General features: G+C 42.5%; 1 protein-coding gene across 4 annotated transcripts; it reads right to left on the bottom strand.

Annotated features, from left to right (window-relative positions):
• Nucleotides 1–495: 495 nt before the first annotated feature.
• Nucleotides 496–16,699, bottom strand: urb2 (URB2 ribosome biogenesis homolog). Of its 4 annotated transcripts, none has more exons than XM_086187040.1 (12): nt 16,435–16,699; nt 15,736–15,887; nt 15,110–15,286; nt 13,072–14,231; nt 12,376–12,514; nt 9,741–12,258; nt 8,404–8,564; nt 8,139–8,249; nt 6,016–6,258; nt 4,404–4,500; nt 3,051–3,184; nt 496–1,011 (listed from the first exon to the last, which is right to left on the bottom strand). In XM_086187040.1, the coding sequence occupies exons 2-12, from the start codon at nt 15,859–15,861 to the stop codon at nt 814–816; spliced, it is 5,064 nt and encodes a 1,687-aa protein (XP_086043166.1). In that variant the 5' UTR covers nt 15,862–15,887; nt 16,435–16,699; the 3' UTR covers nt 496–813. The 4 variants fall into 4 exon arrangements, with proteins under 4 accessions (XP_086043166.1, XP_086043183.1, XP_086043173.1 ...); XM_086187057.1 differs by having other exon boundaries at nt 16,598–16,677; XM_086187047.1 differs by lacking the exon at nt 16,435–16,699 and adding an exon at nt 16,119–16,428.
• Nucleotides 16,700–16,980: the final 281 nt, after the last annotated feature.

Raw genomic sequence — 16,980 nt, forward strand, 5'->3', positions numbered from 1 at the left:
CACACTGGTCACAAAGACTCCAGGATCGTTGAACTGCCTCACTTGGAGCAACAACTCACTTCCGACCTAGAAGGAGCAACCTGCTGGTCTGGAAAGAGAACCATGGACTTGGAGCTACTGTCGCTCAGCCCAACCACACTGGAGAAGTTTTCATGCAAGATCAAACATGCTGGACGTCACTGATGATGAAATCAACATCATCTGCAAAAAGCAGGGAAGTGACAGTCTCTAAACCACACATTTTCATTCCCCTGGCTGCACCCTGAGATCACATCAATGAATATTTAAAATAAGAATCGATGACAATGGAAAAGATCTGGTACAGCCCACACCCCATGTCCCCAGTCAGGTTCAGCAGTCTCCTCCCCACTAAAATTATTACTTCGTTTTTGCATAATCAAGTCCTGAGTGACGAACTTTAATGTCTGCTTCAACTAGACATTCTCTTGGAAAACAAAACAAAAAACGGTTCAAAAAATGATGAGAATAACTGTATTGAAAGTCATTTGTATTGAATCAAAGTTTTGGCAAAAGCTAAACAACAAAAAGTTCTTTTGAGTACAGAGACAACTGCAACGTAATCCACGTTTTTTTTTTTTTAACAATGTAAAGGTATCATTTGATCGTACATCATTAACATCAAAGCTGCAATGAGAAGGGAATCACTGTGGAAACACCTGGAAACTCACTGACGACCATGTTTAGTCTCATAATGTGGTAAAAATGCATAAATTCCATATGACCATACAGCTTCAACAACAAGAGCTTTTATTCTACTTGAAGTTCATGCAGACCTGAGCTGAACGTTGCAGTTCACACTGTGTATTTGTCCTCTCCTTGTCTCTGGGCTTTATGGTAGTGGGTGTAGCTGCTGTAGAGTTCATTGAACACCTCTCTGACTCCCATCTGCAGTCCGGCTGTCAGAAACTTGATATCCTGCTCCAAACACAGGTCCAGTATCCTGTAGATCCCCTCTGTCAGATGCAGCTTGATGTCTGTTCGTAGAGTCACCTGAGGAGGCATAAAAGATGGCTGTTACAGAACAAGAGAAGAAAGGAAAGGAGGCAGAATAATGTTTTTTTTGTTATTAAAAAAAGATTTTTTTTAAGAAGATATGGCCAAACTACAGATGGAGTTGTGGAAACATTCTGAATCTATTCAATGGATGACGATCTTTCGCTGGTTCGAATTTATTTCCTGTGTAACACAAACCATGAGACATCTCTGCCTCCTTGTTTCCCACACACTTAAAACAAGATGATCTTTCTCCTCTTTCTCAGTAAAGTTGATGGCAACGTGACACTGTAATGTGGGTATCCACATACAGCTTGAGGAATAGCTTGAGGCACAGAAAGCCATAAATTACACATCACAAGAGTTGAACATTTATTTGGGACTTAAAATTATCTCTATAAATGTCAGTTTCAATTGGAGAAAAAGGAGGGATCAAAGGACAGCCGTCTTCAATGCAATTAATTTGTTGACGTAATTATTAAGATCAAACTAAAAAGAAGCAACAATGAAAACTAAACCATTTGTGCAAATTAAGGAAATGTTCAAAAAAGGCCTTTGATATTTATCTTTACAGAGCACGACCGAAATTATGCAAGAATCTTGGATTTGGGGCGTGAAGTGGGAATGAAAGGGTCACCATTCTTTGTTAATTTTTGATGTTCAAAGTTATTCGCAAAACCTACAAGCACACACTGACAAAGAAGACCTCATGCACTGTAAATTCAGTCTTGAGTGTGCTGCAGGTCTGGGTTGTATACTGTACTTATTGCAGTCATTTGTTCTATCAAACATTTAGCTTCAGTTATTTCTCTGCAGCGTCATTCTACCGCTGTCTCCTTTGTCTTTTCTGTACATGTGGCACCCATTGAAAGTTCTCTGCTGTTCTTCCTCTACTTTGTCCCCATTTTACCATATAAAAACATTTTTTGTGAGGCATTTCCTTGTTCAAATCAGGAGGATGGAGGGTCTTACACGTTGTATAAACTGCAAGTCTAACTGCAAAAAAAAAAAAAAAAACAAAACACCAAGATCAGACAACAATCAGCTCTACCTTTCAGCTTCTTTCTGTGGCATTGTGTTCATTTTCAACTGCAATTGCAACTGTGACACATTTTTACCACAACAAAATTAGGAAAACCAAGTACACCTAAATAAGTTTCTAATAGTCCCACTCAGTGTGAGGGTAAGTGGCCAAATTCACAGCTTCATTAGCATAAATTCTGCTGCACTTTGACAGACCAACTGCTGCATGGAAAAGTACATTTCAGACACAGCAAACTTAATTCAGACTTTCACAAAATGTTTCTTTAAAAGCACAACAGCAATCAAATTTTAGGATGATAGGATCGCAGAGCAAAACAGAAAAATCCCCAAAATCTCCTCCTCCTTTTTTGCTGTCTGCCTGTCCATTCTTCTATCTGTCTGTCTCCATCTGTCTGTCTGGGTACACGTCCTCCTCTCAGTGCGTAATTCTGCTGGAAAACGCTGAGTCAGGATGGAGTCAACGACAGTCTGGTAGGAGAGAGGAGCCGTTTTCACCAGCCAGACATGACTCATTGGCTTTGAAGACACATCCGCCCTTAAATTTTATTCCAGCACGTGGAGTTACAGTAATCCAGGACCAGTTCATTAACATTTGTGAACATCTACAACCTGGCCAATGGAAAAACCTGCCATTTTTACATCTCAGAAAGTCTGCTTAGTTGAATCTAGACAACTAAAAGCGCACCAGCATATAAACTGGCGTGGATCAAAGGATCAGCTGCAATCCCTCCGTCTCATACATATTTGTGTGTGTGTGTGTGAGTGCGCGAGTGTGTCACTCACAGCTGTAGTAACACTGAGGTGACAGATGGGTTTGGATGGATGACTGTTGACTCAATGTATGCGTGACTCTGTGTGTACTGGCATGTCCGTTACTCTGTCACCAAGTTGTAAGACATTGAGAAAATTCTAATTTTCCTATGCTATTATTGGCAAAATAAAACACAGCAAGCATTCAAAGTGTGTGTGTGTGTGTGTGTGTGTGTGTATACCTTCTGCAGCTCTGTGACGTACTGAGCCACCATGAAGGCCGACAGTGTGGTGAAGTTCTCAGCGATGGCAGCAATGTGAGAATACATCCTTTCTATCAGTCTGGAGCACTGCAGGTACACGTCACTGGCTGGACCTTGACAGACATTAACCTTTTACATGAGCAGTTGTTCAATACATCAACCACATGCATAGACAAGCACATGGAGACTTTTGGTCTGTTACCTCTGGACTGTGTTTGCTCTAGAAACCAAGACGACCACACTCACCCGTGGTCTCAGAGGCCATTTCCTAACCTGTTTCTTCTATTAAATAATAACGCTGCTGAACCACATTGTAATTCCTCGATGAAGCTTAAGTGTTTTTCAATTCAAATTGGATTTTATTAGAGGAGCAGATGTCATCATGTTCGTGAAAAAAGGGGCAAAATAAATCATACTTGCTAAAACAGCTGTCCTATTGGCTTGTCAAGAGTCATTTTGAGGTGACTTTGCAGAGATTTCTATGACAGATGATGGATTTTTATGACTGTAAAATTAGCCCAGATCGTCACTGTTCCTTGTATTTACAGTGTGAGGCTGCAGCTAAACATCAGGCGTTGCCATCAGGTTTGTTGTGCTGAGATCTGTTCAGGCATGATACTGAGTCAAGCTCCAGAAGATGGACGCAGCAGAAGATGAATAATGAGTCAAAGAGAGCATCCAAGTGACATTTGGGGATGAAAGATGTGCACAATAAATAAAAAACTCATAATGATTATTGCACTATATGAATTTTAGTCTGAATGGGACTTTTCACGCCCCCCCCCCCCCCCAAAAAAAAGGATGTGAAGTAAATGTTGTCTTGCAAATGCAGAATATGACTTGCAGACTGAGGTACATCTGTATCAACACAAAGTTTTAGTTGTGATCGTATACTTTGACACATTTACAATTTGGACAATGCACTTGGGCATATTTCAATGAAGTGTTCAACCCCACGAAGGCTTCAGCAATGACAATTGTTGCCTGCTGTGGTTATCTTTATTACATTTGAAAGATATTGGGATGTGTAAAAATGTGCCAAGCTGTATGTGACAACTAATCAGACATTGAGGTATATCATTTATTAGAAATGTACTTAAAATGTCTGCATGTGAAGGAATACCTAACATCAAACAGGTTAAGTTGATCCTTTTCTCAACTCACTATTTGACTTTATGAAGTTTCAATGTCAGCCCCATATTTGATATTCCAGGTAAATCAAAATAAACTTTTTGCACAGACAGAAGCACTCACTCCATGCAAAACACATTTTACTCCCCTTTAATTCCCAGGAATATCACGACTCGACAAGTGTGATGGTGTCCGCGTTACCTGTGTCACTGTCTCCTCTTTGTCGACCTTCCTGCATGATGGATGCCACCAGACGGTGAAAGACATTCAGGAATGATGGAGCTGCATTCAACATGACCTGAAAGAACGAACACACACACACACACACACACACACACACACACACACACACACACACACACACACACACACACACACACACACACACACACGAATCAGTGTCTTCTACACCACCAGATTAAGTCTTTATGCTGGACTGTTGTGCTGGCAGCAGTGTGCCTGTTCATCATACTGTGTGGATTAGTTTATCTATCTATATCTATCTATCTATCTATCTGCATTAGTGTTAAGTTTATATCAAGTTTCACACACATAATATTTAGTTTAATGTTCATAAATCCTTGGTTTGGCTATAAAACCTGCGTTTTCATTCCTTTGCAGGACATTGTATGTCTTTATTATCATTATCATCAAAATATTCCGGCTATCGTATACAGGGAAACAGTAATATGTTCCAAGCTGTTATCTTGCTGTGAAAACTCCTGTGAGGATGTCCCACAAACCTGACAAGATATGAAGGCTAACTCACAGCTTTTATACTGTAGACTGTTTGGACGTCTCCTCTGCCAGACCTGCACATTCATCTTGTTCTGAGAACAGAGGTGTAAGCCCTCGGACCTGAACATTCTAACCAAGATTCAATGGTTTCCAAAAAGAACATATGTTCAATGTCCTATGAAATGTTTATGAAGTGATAAATCATGCAGAACATTTCCACTTCATGTAAAGGTGCAGCCATGTTGTCTTGATTTTAAAGATTTCACTTTTCCTCTTGGAAGGAGAGAAGATGAGGGGGGATGAGGTCACCAGCGCCAATGGTTTCCATCCACCTAAACTCCATCCATGCCAACTTGAAGTGCATGCCAGCTCCCCTACCTCTCGTCTCAACGTCCTCCCTCCTCTCTGTCCTATCACACCTCCTCTCTTTAGCTCACTCCCCTCTTTCCCTGCAACCTTTGCATTCATTCATCCACCCCCACCATCCGTCTCCTTCACTGCTGTCTTTTGTCCTCTCAAACATCTGATACCAGTTAGCTCCTTCTTGCCCCAAATTATTTGGTGCAGCTGCCCCATTTTAATCCAGCTCTGTCACTCTTAACAGAAATAAATACATAAAACTGAGACAAACTCAGAAAATATCAGGTTAAAAACATTTCTAGACAAACAAAGGTGAGAGAAAAGGCTTTCAGTGGACTTTGTGTTTGACACATTTGACAGGAAAAGAGCATCACACAAAAACCTAAAAATGAGCTTTCCGTGCAGCTGCAGCACAACTCTAGTGAGCTGCAATATCCTTTGGTTTACAGCGACATTCCTCTGGGGCATCATGTGGGCTCGGCAGAGTTTAAAGACACACACCGCATTCTCTAGAAATGATGGATTAAAACCAATGATGTAAGAGAAAACACAAGGTGACAAAAACTATCTTATCTGACATTAAGGTCTTTTTTGTGAGGAAAGTTAATGTTTACCTCTCTGTGTTTATTTGACATGGGCTTTTAAGTTAAGTTATTATTACCCCCCCCCCCCCCCCCACACACACACACACACACACACACCAGCCTCTTCATACCTGAGGATGACACTGGATGATGGCAAAAAGTGCCTCATGAACAGCCAGGAACGCTGACTGGTAGATGAGTGGGGTCAAGCGGTCCAGGGGTACCGACTGAAGCGCTCCAAGGACCAGGATCACATGGTGAGGATTGGGGATGAGACCTTCGCCCTGGCGCAGCAGTGATGTCATCACCATTACAACGGGAATGGTAAAAGAACGCGTCAGTGAGATGTCCTGACTGGATGATCTTACTAGACCCTGTGACAAACAAACAAAAAAAATACATATAATAGGGAGCATAAATATTGATTGACAGAATACTTCTTATGATGTTATTATTAGAGTATTTTATTTTCTGACCGATTGTGTTTCTATTCATTAATTGTTACATCTGGCAGACCAAACCTTAATCTCATGGAGGGTAAATTTTAGCCCATGGACCCTATTACCAGGAAGTCCTAGTTTAGAGGTTATTCATTCAACACCTAATGAACTTGATAAGAAACTCAAAAACGTAGAGCACAAAATGGTATTGGAACAATTAACAATCTCAATATGACTTAGCTAACTAAATATTAAACATTTCCATATTTACTTCAGATGTGTTGTTAAAAATACCAGTAATAATTTACAGATATTTGAATGATTTAAGACTTTTATTTGGACCCAAACACAAGACAACACTGAGGACAAGTGTGTGGAAATGATGTTCATATGACAACCACATGGATATAAAGAGTGTAGGCAGAGCAAACTATTCTGTGTGTGTGTGTGTGTGTTTGTGTGTCTGTGTGCGCGTGCGTGCAGCATCCACCCAGCAAGACTGATGGGAAACAGATTGACTAAAAGCGCCTCAGTAAAATTACAATGAAGAGGCATTCCAACGCAAATCAGCGAGTATGACTGTCACTTGGCTGCTGAGTCACTGGAGACAGCTTTCACATGTCCTTCCAGCACAGGGTCTCTAATTGATTACTTATGAAGGGGCAGCTAAAAAACAACAACAACAATTGGCATAGCTTCAACCTGCTGTGTTATGCATGTTATGTACTTTCAGATTACACATTACAAACAAACATTTTAGAATGTGCGGAGTGGCTCAGGAGCTGGACGGTGGTCCAATAATTGGAAGGTTGCTGATTTGATCCGCGGCTCCTCTAGAGACTGAGAGTACTGAGAAGTGTCCTTCAGTAAAACACGGAACCGCTAATTGCTCCTGATTAGTAGGCTGGCACATGGCAGTGTGAGTGCGTGTTCATATGTATGAAGTAGGCAACAATGTGAAGCACAAGAACATCAAACCCAAAAAACAGCCCCTTTAGTGGCAGTAGGGAATATTTCTATACAGCAGGAGCACTTTTGAGTCCCTTTTTTTCACTACACCCTTAAAAACAAAGCTGGCGTGCTAAAGTTATGCTAATTGCTCATAAGGAGGACCAGGCTCAATGGAAACTCCTCGTGCCAGATCATCCACACCCCACTTCTTCAGCAACAGCAGACAAACTCATCTTTATTATGAGCCAATATAAGGAATAACTGGAGAAGCTGTTTCTCTTTTAGGCCAGATGCCATCTTTAGCAACAAAATGAAGCTGAAATACTGCCATTGAGATTTGATTTGGGAAGTTTTCGGCACCATTTTTAAAAATCAGTCAACAACATATCAAGTGGCTTATTGCTATGTTCAGGACTGATAAATCTTTATTCTGTCTGTCTGATACCGGTTTACACGTCATTTTAAGGGTTTTGGTTTGGCTGTGACAGTGTTATGGGTGCATTTATGGGTAAGACACAGGGTTGGTAAGTTGTGTTTCACTTTTATTTGTGGGTTTGAATGTTTGAGACAGAGGTTTCTACATTTCACATGATGAGATTTTGGAATTCTGTCATGTTGTTCCATTAGAAGAAGCGTGATGGGTTTTTTTCTTTACAGTTCTTTTTTGGGGAATGAGGTTTTTACACCATACTGCATTATTGTCCGAGTGACATTTGCTAAAAATCAGGAGAGACGGTAATTTCCTTGCAGTGTATATTTTCATTGTGAATCTTTAGTCTGAACTGGCTGTGGGTCGAGTGTGTGTGTTTGTTTGAGTTGTTTTTACTGTGTAATGGTCGGTGTTGTTAGAGGCTTTTTCTCACCACCATAGCAGATATGAGCTGTGGTGCGATGAGCCATAAAGCTTTCGTGCAGGGTTCAGGTAACTGACAACAGGACAGCAGCTTAATGATGATCACAGCAGATAGCACCTCCTGGAGGAGAGGAGAGAGGCGGTAGGGGGAGACAGAAGGTTATCTGACCCGTTGCGGTGCTGTCATACAAACATATTCGAATGAAGATCAAGTCTCTTTCTGAATCTATCCAACAACAGGGGTGTAACATCTAATCTGATCTTGTATGACTCACCCTGTAGTTTCCTGCCCTTAGCTTGCTAACGTCCAGAACTTCTCTGATTAGCAGAAGCAGCAGGTTGAACTGATTTGTCGTGCTCTTCTCCACCAGGTGGCGTAGCAGCAGCTGGACAGCCGGCTCCAGCTCGCATATCTCAGATGAAGTCAGCCAAGGAGCTTGAAGTTAAAAGTGAGTTAAGCTCAGGATGAGGATGAATCATCAAACTATCCAGTCTGGTCAAATAAATCAGTCAGTTTGATAAAGAGTAAAGGCAGTAACAGGATGTGATGCACTGAGAATATCCAGCAATAAATTCTGCCTCTGATTTTAAGAGGATTGGGAAAATATTTTGTTTGTTCTTCTGTGATATGCTTAATTTTTATGGCTGAAATAAAAAAACCGAGTGAATAATTTGCACCAGCTTTTACAACTATATCTGGTTGACCATATTTTTTACCTGAAAAGAAATGGAGATTTTGGTCCTGGTCAGACCTGGAAAGAACATGTATCCTGAGTTATCTGCTCACAAGTGGACAGCCTTGATGACACGTATGAATGCAGTGAGAGCTAAAAACGCACACCATATCATAGGTGGTCTAAGCTGACGTGGTCACTGTCCTTGATCAGTGTGAACGCGAATGTATCCTGGGCCACAGGGAAGGACTGCTGATAGCATATTATTCTCATGAAAAACTTTAAATATTTAAAAAACAAAACATGGAGACAAGAGTGTGTCAAACATTTTAGGTGATGTGGTTGGTGTAACACACCAAGGAATAGATCCTACCTCTATTGTTTTGATTTCCCCCACTTCTTTTAATTTCCGACCGACTAGACAGGAAAAGTATCGCTGCGGGCGGTTCTCTCCCTTGTTCAGTCAAGCCAGCTCATCCAGCAGTCGACCCCTTAGTCTCTCTGCATTCACTTAAACAATTTTTTTTTTTTTAAACATGAAGATCATCCAAAGCAAGGGGGCGTTATCTTGAACAGAATATCAGGGATCTAAATGGATGCAAGAGTTGGTCGACAAAATCCACAGCAAGACATTAACATGGATATCTTTCATTTTTCTATAATTTGAGCAATAAACCCCAGTTTGCTGGCTTGAAATCGTGTCATCGCCCGCAGGTAAATAATGATAGTTACAAACAACACCAGTGCTTGCAAAAGGAAATAAAATTAGTGTTTATGCTGTCCACTACGATCAGATCCCTCAGGAGACATGCTGATGCAGGTCTGAATGGGCCTTAATCATTAAAAAGATGTCAGTGTATGCAACACACAGAAGAACTCCAATAACACCGACCATCGGACAATTAAATACTGTTTGCTCTGAATATTTCCTCATTTACCTGTCAAAAGTCTGTGCACATTCTGTAGTATCTGAGTGTACAATGCATCCAACTCCTTTCCTCCCTTGCTCGCCTCTCTCTGAACCTCGTCGCTCTTTCCTCCTGTCCTTCCCACTGTTGTGTAGTAAGCAGACAGGAAATGGAGAGAGGAAACCAGAAAATCCATGGGCCTGGAAGCAGAGCTCATTTCTTTAAGGATCTGCAGGCAGAAGCTCCTGTAGAGGGCTGTATGACTCAGGGTGGGTTGGGAGTCATTCTGCTTGTTCTCATCCTCCACTGACAGTGAGGATAGTTCACAGTGCATCATGACAGTAACAACTTCTACTACAAAGGCTTGACTGAGGACGCTGGCTGGCTGGGTGCCTGGCTGAGTCCTAATGACAGACTCAATGGCTGGCCCCAGTGCAGAAGTTGTTCTTGTGAGCATATGGACCAAAGTTTGATTCATTGGTTTACTTCTTCCAAGGTTGGAGGTCATTGCCTTGGAGAAGGAGGTCAACGAAGCTAGAAGAAGATGAACGGACAAAACAGATGCTCCAGTATCTGGTCGACCTGACACCACAATGTATTTGCTTGTTATGTCCTTGCTCGTAATAAAAGAGGCAAACTGATCCAGATTGAGCCGAACACTGCTGTTCCTGACTATAATTAACTGGACAAAGGATCTGATGAAGCCCTGCACTGCTTTAATTAAATCCAGCCAACCAGAGTTGCTTGTAGAGTGAAATCTTCCGCTGTTGCTATGCCAGAGAAGAGAGGACACAACAGCCTGCAGCAAAGTGCCACCATGGATGAGCTTCAAGACACCTGGGAAGTTTCTGCCCTCCAGAAGAGATGCAAGAATTTGGAGGAGCTTCCCTACAAATACAGCATCATCTCCAGAGCCTCCTTGCCTTCGCATCTGGTCTGAATAACTGGAGGTGGAAGTGAGCATGAAGAAAAGAATGAGAAAAATAGAAGAGAGATCCTCTGAGCTCATTCCATCTGGGTGTAGGCTTGTTAAAATTTGCAGCAAGTTTACTAATTCTTCGGTCTGCGTGTCAGACAACAATATAAACATCTCTCCAGTCTCTGATGATACCAATATATCCTCAACTACAGTCTCCTTTCTCACTAGTAGCTGACTTGCGTCTCTCTCTCCTCCACTTACATTCATTCCTTCCTGAATCTTTTGGAGTGTTGGACAGACTTTGGATGCATGTGCTGCCAGGAGAACCCCAAAAATCCTTTGAGCAAGGGAGTAAACTGTGGGAGAGAATAGAGAGGGCAACTCAGCTAGAAGGGGGCTTTGGAGAAGCTGTGATGATACGAGAGAGACAGACAGACAGCTGGGCGGCAAATCTTTGCCTCTAGCTGGCTGGCGGTCGAGCAATGAGCTGACAAGTACATTTGCTATGTAGCCCAAATCTTCTCCACTCAGGTAGGGAGCAATCACAGGCAAATTGGATGTGACAAGATACCAATGTGCAACATGGTAGGAGCTGGCAGTCACACTGCCTATCTGGCCATCCCACACCTGTTCTTCACCCAAACTCATCTCAAGCTCCCCTTTAGCTAAAATAAATTGGGCTGCCCTGTTTAGTAGCTCTGCAGTACTCAGTTGTGAAAGTAAGGTGGTATCACACAAAACTTTCTTCATCTGTTGCAAAGTGTGGAGCTTGAGCTGCAAACAGCTCATGGGGCTGCAGGAGGGAGAGATGAGAGATGGCTGGAGAGGTACTGAGAGAATCTCGCCAGACAGAAGACTTTCGATGTGCAGTAGAGCTGAAGCGTCGACACTGACTGGGTCTTCACTCTTACTTTTAGCTGCTGTGTGGGATGATGAGTCAAGAGATGTGTATTTGCTACAGTGAATATGAAAGAGTGTATCCACCTCCATCCAGGTGTATCTGAGGAGGAGCACAGCCTCTTGGGTCTTCTGTTCCCACAGTGCGTGTTTTTCAGGGACCTTTTGTGAGTCTTTTTTGTTCTGATTCTTCTTGCCTTTCCTCTGGGTATTTGATTTTATACGCTTCTTTTCTGAAGACAACATCTGCAGCAAGTCTTTGACAACCTGCTGCATCTCCTCCATCAGGCGTTGCGACTGCCTGACTAAGGGAAGAGGAGATGCATTGTCTAGCGTCCTCAGGCTGAATAAAACAACATGAAGAAGTTGGCTGATGGCGAAGAGCCTCAGGGATCCATCGTCTCTCTCTTGATCCACCTTGACCTCTTTAATCGCTCCTACATCATCCCCTGCTCTATCAACTTCCATCTTCGCAACTTCTCTTTGCTCCTTTACCAGGTCAGGTAGAATATATCTCCTAATGTTTTCTAGCAGTACTGAGCAGATCTCAAGGCTCTGGGAAGGGGGGGTGTCTAGGACACAGGTCTTGAGGGAGGCGGTGACCCCGTCAGACAGCAGAGGAGGTCGCAGGTCACCAAGTGCTGGCTGACAGATCACCGACAGGAGCTCAGAGAAGAAGCGCGGCAGTTGTCGGAGTTTCGTGTACGTCTGGAGCAGACTGCACAACAGGAGCTGCATGGACAGGAATACACATTTACGTGTAAATCTAGGAATTAAAAAATTCTGTATTCATTTTAAAAGATCGATCATTTACTGTGTGTTCAATGAAATATGAGATTAGATCAAGACCTGTCTGGCCCGCTGAACTCGTGCATCCATGCATTCAGCATTAATCCAGGTTGAAGAGAGCAACTGGTCCAGGTCCGGTTCCAAAATCAGATGATTGAGAGTTAAAAGCAGCTTCAAGCAGCGGTACCATGCAGGCGTACTGAAATATGAGACAGGAAAGTTGATCAGCGTTTGGTCTATTTGATTTCTACATGACGACGAGTGAACACGGCCAGAGACCAAATCACAAAACAATCCCTGAGATAACGTATCGTATTTCTTAAGACAAAACTTAAGAACTTTCTTAAGAATCTTCAAATGCAATTCTCAAAAAAACAACAACACTTCAATATCTTGAGAACTTCAATATTCTATAATAAAGAGTATATTCTTGAAGTGATATTATTTGGGCTGGCTTATACTGACATAGTAATACTAGTCAAGACGTGTATTCTGTTGCCGTTTTAACTTTCATGCACAAAACATTGGGCCTCATTCAACAAATATTCTTAAATACAAATTTGTTCATTCCCACTGACAGACTTTTTTAGTCCTCAGTTTGGTCTTCCAGACCAGAAGAAAGGCCTGATGGCTACCTGTAACTCCTTGCTCCTGACAGCTCTCATGCACGTATTCTAGCTTTCAATCACCCAAGCTTGAAAACATTTTAATGTTGTTCCTTAAACTCAAACCATGAAGTGGGAAACATTGTTTTACCTTGGCTGGGCCAGGTTGAGGAGAACTTCTGCCAGGGCTCTGTAAAAATTGAGTTGGGCCTCTCCATGTCTTATCCTGTCTGCTGCTACGTTGTAAATGTCAGCTGTCAGCGCCTGGCTAAGCAGAGACTCTACCGCCAGCAAAGCAAGGCTCCAGCTTTCTGGAGGACAGGAGGGTGGAGGACATTTCTCCACGGGGGATGCAGAAATTGGCTGGTCAGCTTTTGCAGATGAATGTCCATCAACACTAACATCCAAGGCTGGGACCAATCTGGTGAGAAAATAGAAACACAGCATCCTCTGCTCTTCCTCGCTTTCTCCTCTGCCTTTTCGGTAGCTTTCCAGAAAGAACTTAAACACCAAAGACACTGTGTTTGATTTCACAGCGTAGTGTAGTGGTGGCTCACAGTACCCTTGGGCACTTAGTTTGCAAAGTACACCAGTGACTGGCTTTAGGGGGCCTTTTGCCCCTCCAGGACCACGTTTCCCAGAATCCCCCTTAGATGGGAGAAGCTCCTCCTTGTAGAACGCCAGGTGCTCAGAGGGGAACAGAGCGGATTGCAGGATGAGGTCAATCTTGACCCGGATGTCTCTGCCAAGTTGCTGACGGAGATGCAGGTGTGTGTGTGAAGGTGCGTGTTCTCCAGAAGTCAGCTGGTGTCTGAGGAGGACTAGTGGCTGGATCAGCTGGTTGGTTACCAAAGTAAAAACTCTGTTTGGATTGGCTTGTTGTCGCTGGACTGACAAATAGGACGACAATACCTTAAGCAACAACTCAAACAGATGAGCTGAACCAAGGTTTTCCTTCGGCTTGAAGGGAACTTTATCTACATCAACTACTGAGTGATCTGGTGGACTTTTAGTGACTGGGTCATTTTCAGAAGAGTACAAATCACTGGCAGGCTGAATCTGAACATCAGTCACAAGATCAGTTCTTGGATCAGGCTCAGAACATCCTGTGAGCAAAGGTTTCTGCAGCTCACAACAGGCAAAGGAGCAGACCTTGGCCAGCAGATTGACCATTAGTTCATACTTGGTGGTGAAGACGGATGAGAGAGCAGGAGATGAGAGGATGCCCTGACACACACTCAGTAGGGTAGACACACACACTGGCAGCCGCACAGCAGCACCTGCACACTCCTGAAGTTGGTCAAGAAGCAACTGGAGACAAAAGAAACAAGTAATCGTCAAAACTCAATTTACCATTTTAACTTTAAAATACCTCGGCACATATTAGGAGTTAGGATATCACGATAGCATGATCACTCAGCTTTTTTCTCGTCGTGGAAAGCTTCAATAATTTGATAAACTGAAAATTTTGAGGTTTCCAATGTGAATTGTCCTGAAATATAGTATATATCTTGATATATAGTATAATATACTCAGTTTAAATCAACACCAAATGTTGTTTTTAACTCAACCATGATCCTCAACAATCTGAACCCTGTTCCTTAAAAATCCTTGTTGCTCTTTACCACTAATATACTCATGTTGCCCCCTAGAGGCAGACTATTCCAGGACTAAACCCAACCCCTTGAATTTCTCAACATTTGTTTGCTCTGATGTCTTTTAGACAGGCTCAGTTCATACAGTCGAAATCACACTCGCCGACAAGGAATTCAGAAGTTAATCTCAACAAAACAAGGTCAAAACCTAAAAAAATATGGCTGGTCGGACCATGATAATGTGGATTCACTGATATCAAAAGCTCTTCTGCAATTTTTTAATTTCTTGTGATGGTCCCAGTAATAATTGTTGTTACAACACAGTAAAATCATCTGCAGGACCATCAGAAATACCTACTATACTGGCTGAAAGTCATTTTATTACTGTCTTTTCCACCCGACTATGTCATTAAATGGCAGCCAGCACAGCCGTTGCAGCTGTGAAAAACAATGACACAGGTGTAATATAATCCTGAAATAACCTTGGCAGCAAGTCAACATCTAACCTCAAATGTCATTTTTTAGTTCACACAATAAAAGGAAAAAAAGCATCTGACTGGTGCTTCACAAACATCTATTGAACCGCTGACACACCTGTGCCATGTTTAGCCTCATGCTGATGGCTTTGCCCTGCTTGAGAGAAGCGTGGAGCTTCCGGCTGTGTAACAGATCATCGAGGTAACACCACAGGCCCTCCAACACATTTTTGGAAAACTCCACCTTCTGATTGTACCAGCCTGTCAGAGCATGGGTGCACCAGTCCAACAAGACCTGCAGACACAGAACAATCAAGACATGTAGGTGGTAGAAAAGGGATATTCCGATCAGGAAAGGATTTTCAGTGCAATTTTCCAACAAATTTGAAGAGAAGATTGTCATGAAAACAAGGTTATTTCACCTTCTTGTGTTGTACAATCATACCCTTGTTTTTCATGTTCTAAATGAAACACATTCCTCACTTACTTTCAGAGTAGTTATTACTACTATATCAACTACATAATCTATCTTCTTCTGAGTACATAGGTTATGTGTGTATCATTGGTGTGAATGCAGGTGAGAGGCAGCGTGTAGAGCACGAAGAATAAAGTTAGCAGTAATGCTGTGAATTTAGCAGTGCAGTGTGTGTTTAGGGCAGCAGCAGTGGCAACATGTCATCACCCTTTTAAAAAGAAAGACGTGCTATAACACAGGACATCAGCACTACGTGAAAGAACTGGTACCTGTTCCTTGTTGGGGAGCAGGCATTGAGAGGAGATCCAGGCAAACCGCGCCAGCTTTAACTTGTCCTCCCATGGAGTGTGTGGACTCTTCAGTTTCAGATGGATACCCGAATAGATGGCAGCCATCGCTGCAGGGGTGGTGCTTCACAAGCCTTAAGAGAGTGATGGGAGAAAAGAGTCAGAGATGAGGAGATGAATGATGGAGTGAATGATGGAGTGATGCATGCGTTTCATCATTAAGATTCGTCAGAGGAGTGACCTGCTAAATTGTACACATTTGGTTCCTCGACAATAAAATACATCCTTCAGGCTAGTAAGATAGGGTAGTTTTATTCACATTCGTAAACTCAACGCTTGTTATATTGGAAAGTAGGACCACTTACCCTCTTATAAGTATCCGCTTACATTGAACACGTACGGACTACTCAAGCAACTTTAATTAATTTTTACAGGCTTGCTCAGCGAACAGCGGGTTCATCTGATCTTAACATTGATACGACAAAAAACTGTCAAACCCTCATGCTCGTCAGCTCAGCACGAGCCAGGTAGCATAACTAGCTAACAAGCTAACGAAAGTTAACAAACGATCGAGTCTGCCTCTTCTCCGGGAAACAACAAACTGACATTGAGCCTACGTTCCTCCGCGTTAAGAGGGTTTACCTGCATTTGCGTAACGTAAACAAAATGAATGAAACTTACGGCTTCTTAGTTCGCACGTGTCTCTTGTTTTCAGATTTAAATGAACTTTCAACTTTAACCCGGGAGCCAGACAGAAGCAATAGATAGCCGACTTGGATCGTCATTCAACGGTTGGCTATTAGCGAATCTTGGCTTAAATTACCCCAACATAACATGCCCTTACTCGACTAGCGGTTCCTCAGCTGAGAATATTTGAATATATCTCAAAACTACAACGATGACAGCCTAGCATGGAAACACGAGTATGTGGCAGCAGACCCGCACAGTGAGGTGCATTGAAGCACGTCTGTGTGCGCATGCGCACAACGAATGCCATTAAACAATTGATAACTGTCAAGTTGCTGGAGCATAGTTTCTCTAATCACTAGCCTCCGAAAAACTCTGTTTGCCTCCTCACTGAGATTAACAGGGGAACTATTCTTTGTAATTTCGGTGAACACGAATATGAAGCATAACTTTCATCCATCCATTTTCTGTACCGCTTATTCGTTGAGGGTTGGGGGGGGGGGGGCTGGAGATTATCCCATCTGACATTGGGCATTCACA

This window comes from Aulostomus chinensis, chromosome 2 (assembly GCF_037954235.1).
Source record: "Aulostomus chinensis isolate RoL2024-O1b breed Wild chromosome 2, RoL_Achi_v1.0, whole genome shotgun sequence".
Lineage (NCBI taxonomy): Eukaryota > Metazoa > Chordata > Actinopteri > Syngnathiformes > Aulostomidae > Aulostomus > Aulostomus chinensis.

Coding starts and splice junctions, on each gene's coding strand:
- urb2 (XM_086187040.1), bottom strand. CDS start 15,861: ATGGCTGCCATCTATTCGGGTATCCATCTGAAACTGAAGAGTCCACAC. Junction 12,515..13,071: donor CTCAACCTGGCCCAGCCAAG/GTAAAACAATGT, acceptor CTCATATTTCAG/TACGCCTGCATGGTACCGCT. Junction 3,185..4,403: donor AAGAGGAGACAGTGACACAG/GTAACGCGGACA, acceptor ATGTCTGTCAAG/GTCCAGCCAGTGACGTGTAC.